The 3,624-nt window shown below is 39.0% G+C and overlaps 1 protein-coding gene across 1 annotated transcript; it reads left to right on the forward strand.

The window, feature by feature from the left end:
• Positions 1-470: 470 nt before the first annotated feature.
• LOC131825689 (keratin-associated protein 15-1) lies at positions 471-911 on the forward strand. Its single transcript, XM_059165095.1, has one exon. It carries the CDS (start codon positions 471-473, stop codon positions 909-911), a length of 441 nt encoding a protein of 146 aa, XP_059021078.1.
• Positions 912-3,624: the final 2,713 nt, after the last annotated feature.

Genomic DNA, 3,624 nt, shown 5'->3' on the forward strand with positions numbered 1-3,624 from the left:
TTTCTGTTCTCAACTGGGTTCCTAAACTTGGGACAAAATAAATTTGCCCTCCCGATCACAAAGTATTTTTTTAGAACTTTAAACAGAACAAAATTCTCACTGTGTTACCCATTTGATACAATATCTTGAGGGATAGGATGAATGAAACACCAATCTTATAGGGACAATTACCATACAATTATATTCATCTACCCAAGCTAGTTGAATGAGAGATGACATCTTTGCTCATAAACAATTGCTTTGAAAACCTAATGAAATTCTTTCATTTAAAAGTCTGCCTTCATTTTAAAAAAAAAAAAAAAAGGTCTTTGAAGGTTAATGTATTTCATTTTGACGGGAGATTAGTTAAGCATTCTTATTAAAATGGGCACATGCTACCAACCCATTGCTAGGTTATATAATCGTCCAGTAGAAGTTAACAGTCACACTCAGCAAGCCTCTGTGCAACTCAGCTGAACTCAGAACTTGATATGCATTACAACTGCAGCCCTGGAAACTTCTCCTCCCACTCTCTTGGAGTTCACCTGGGGTACCCATGTTCCACCTATAATTCTTTCTACCCCAGCAATGTAGTCTACTCTCCCAGTACCTGCCAGCTGGGCTCCTCTGTCTTTGGTGGCTATCAGAAGATGGGCTTTGAGCCTGCCAGCTTGGGGACATCCTGTGCTGGAGCCAGATCCTACCAGAAATCCTGCTTCCACCCAAAGAATTCCATCTTCTTCAGTCCCTGTCAAACAAATTACATGGAGTCTTTGGGATGTGGAAATATTGGCCTTGGATCTCTTCATTGTGGAAGCACTGGTTTCCAATCTCTGGGCTGTGGGTCCAGCTTCAATCATCCAACTTACTTAACTCCCAGGAGTTGCCAGTCAACTTGTTACCAACGGGCCTTTAGCTCTTGCTTTTTTTGATCAACTTGCTAAATATTGCCCATCATTTCACCATTGTGTCTGTGCCTTATGAAACCTGAACATGTAGCCTGTCCCATATCTGCAATTACTGACCATTTGCATCACCAGGACTTGCCATCACCATCTCTCCCAGAGTATGTGATTCACTGTGGACAAAGTAACCTTGGCCTGTGACCTTTTCTAAATCAGACATATGAGATAAATCTTGGATTTTCATTTTTATGTCAATGCTCAGAGTCCCTTTCATTCCTCTCCAAGATTTTTATCTTATTTTTCTCTTAGGATTCTTTCACTGAAGTATATTTCAAATAGCACTGGCATTTAAAATAAATTTTTCCGTACCATGAATTATGACACTCCATTTTTCTTTTTCCTATGGTACATTTGTTGAATGTTGCCAGTGCCTTCAACTGTCATCATTAAGTAAGCACCTTTTTGTTTTGTTTTGTTTGTTTCATAGGTTTTATTAATATGTTACTGAATAGAAAACAAGGAATTTAAAGGATAATTTAAATATGTGACATATCTTACAGGATAAGGATTTATGTACCCTGATAGATGAATTTGTTTATCTAATTGCTTTAGAAAATCTTGTGTTTAGTTCGGCATTCACTGCAAAAAATATTGAGTTTTGATTATAGATCTGGCATCGTCCTGAATAAAGGCATAAATTCCCTGCCTTCATGAAGTTCACATACATACCATTCTAATTTACTGTCATGTAGCAAGTGCAATAATGGGGACAAAAAACTAAGTTTCAATAGGAATACAAAGAACAGGGAATTCAAAAAAAGTGTGAGGGGAAAAAAAAGTGTGAGGAAATCACATAAAACTCATCATTGACAAACCAAAGAGTTACAATTTTGTATTAAAAAAATAACTCTTGTAGATCTAATGTGTTAGTTGTAGTCCTTTGAGAAATATCTGCCAAAAGAAATTTATTAGAGAAAATGCCTGTCAGGGAATATGGAGAGGTAGCTGGAGAATTCTGGAAGAGACCAGAATGAAGATTTGAATTCAGTGAAGGAAAGAGAGAAGCAAAGAAGGAATATTTTGTTGGAATAACCTTCTTCAGAGCAGATCCAAGAAAGCTTTGATAAGTTATCCATTAAAGTAGTTCCTGTCTCACAGACAGAGAGGGCCTGCCTTAGTATCCCTGCCAAGCTCAGTAACTGGCCAAGGAGAGGGCACAGTATGACGTTGGCATACATGTGGTGGTAGATTCAGAGACTGGAGACTAAAGATGTCAGTCAATAATCTTCCCTGCAGAGGGAGTGTGAGAACTACATTTCCATAGCTTCTGTGATGTTTATTTTGATTTATAATAAGGCAAAATAGTGATAAATGGTGAGATGATAAATAAAAAGATGGTATTTTTCATGAATTAAATTCAGTATCTTTTTTTTTTTTTTTTTACTTAATTAGGTCAAAAAATTAATTTCTGAAACAGACCCTATCTAGGACTCAGTGAGTGAAACTCTAACTCTACAGATGAATATGAGAAAGAATTGAGAATTACTGGATGGCCATCTTTGATTTTAAAATAACTAATGTATTAAAGATGCTAGACCCAATAGGGTATAATTAAGAAATTGCTTCATCTTTCTCATGATACTGAATTTCGCACTTACCTGAGGGCTCTAACTAGCCTGGATCTCTGAACAATTCCATGGGCAGATGCATGATCACATTAAGATATTAAGAAACATCTTTATCTCACATTAGTAGCTAATTTCAATCCACTATAAATTAAAAATCAGCATTATAGCTACAAGGAGCCTCCTCCCTTTTTCTTTAATTTAGGTGTGTCACGTGATTCGACAGACCACTGGTGACCTGGTCATTTGGTTTAAGCTCCTTGCTCTCCCTTGTCTTCCATCAATATGCTGCTCCCAATTTCTCCTGTTCAAGCCAGAGAGAAAAGACAGGAGGAAAGAAAATGAGAACTCAGGTCATCCGTTCCAGCATGCTTTCGACTACCTGGAAAAACAGAGGCCAAAGTAAGCAACCATTTGCTTATTGAGAGACCTGTGCCAGTATGTTCTCTTTGCTACGCTCGCCAGTCCTACAATATCACATAATAAGTTTTCCCAGGCCCAATCAATTTCCTGCCCTGACACCATTTGAACCTAGAATCTCACTTCTAACACCTCTCTTGGGAGTCAACAGCTCAAACTCCCAGCATCCTCCCCTCATCCAGGAAGTTCGGCTATATTTTATTTTGTTTAAGTAACATACTGGCTGATATTCAAAGGGGCATAAAAGTGTTCACTTAGCTAGTGTAATTTGTGAATCTGTCTTTGTTGTTGAAGATCCTCAGTTTTCACAGGTGTCTGAATAATGGTTCTTTCCCTAGTGGAGACTGTGGTGTGTTTTCCAGAAAGCATCTTGTTACCACCTTACACCACTGCCTGGAACCTTCTGCACTGAATCATTCACCTGACAGTGACCACAGTCTTCCACAGCTTCTCTGTAGTTCCTCACCCTCTGTCCCTCCCACCACCAGAGCTACGCCCCATCCAGCTTTCTTTTGCTAGCATCTGTTTGCTCTAGAGACAGACCTCTTGGCCGAGAGGAAACACACACACTATCTGCCTATCCATGGAAGCAGAGTTTGCTCCTAGAGCAGCTTCTTTTCACCCAGCAAACGCTGATGACTCACTGCAGCATTTTGGGAGAGACACAGGGAATACTAGTCACTGTAACTCACAGC

This window comes from Mustela lutreola, chromosome 2 (assembly GCF_030435805.1).
Source record: "Mustela lutreola isolate mMusLut2 chromosome 2, mMusLut2.pri, whole genome shotgun sequence".
Classification (NCBI taxonomy): domain Eukaryota; kingdom Metazoa; phylum Chordata; class Mammalia; order Carnivora; family Mustelidae; genus Mustela; species Mustela lutreola.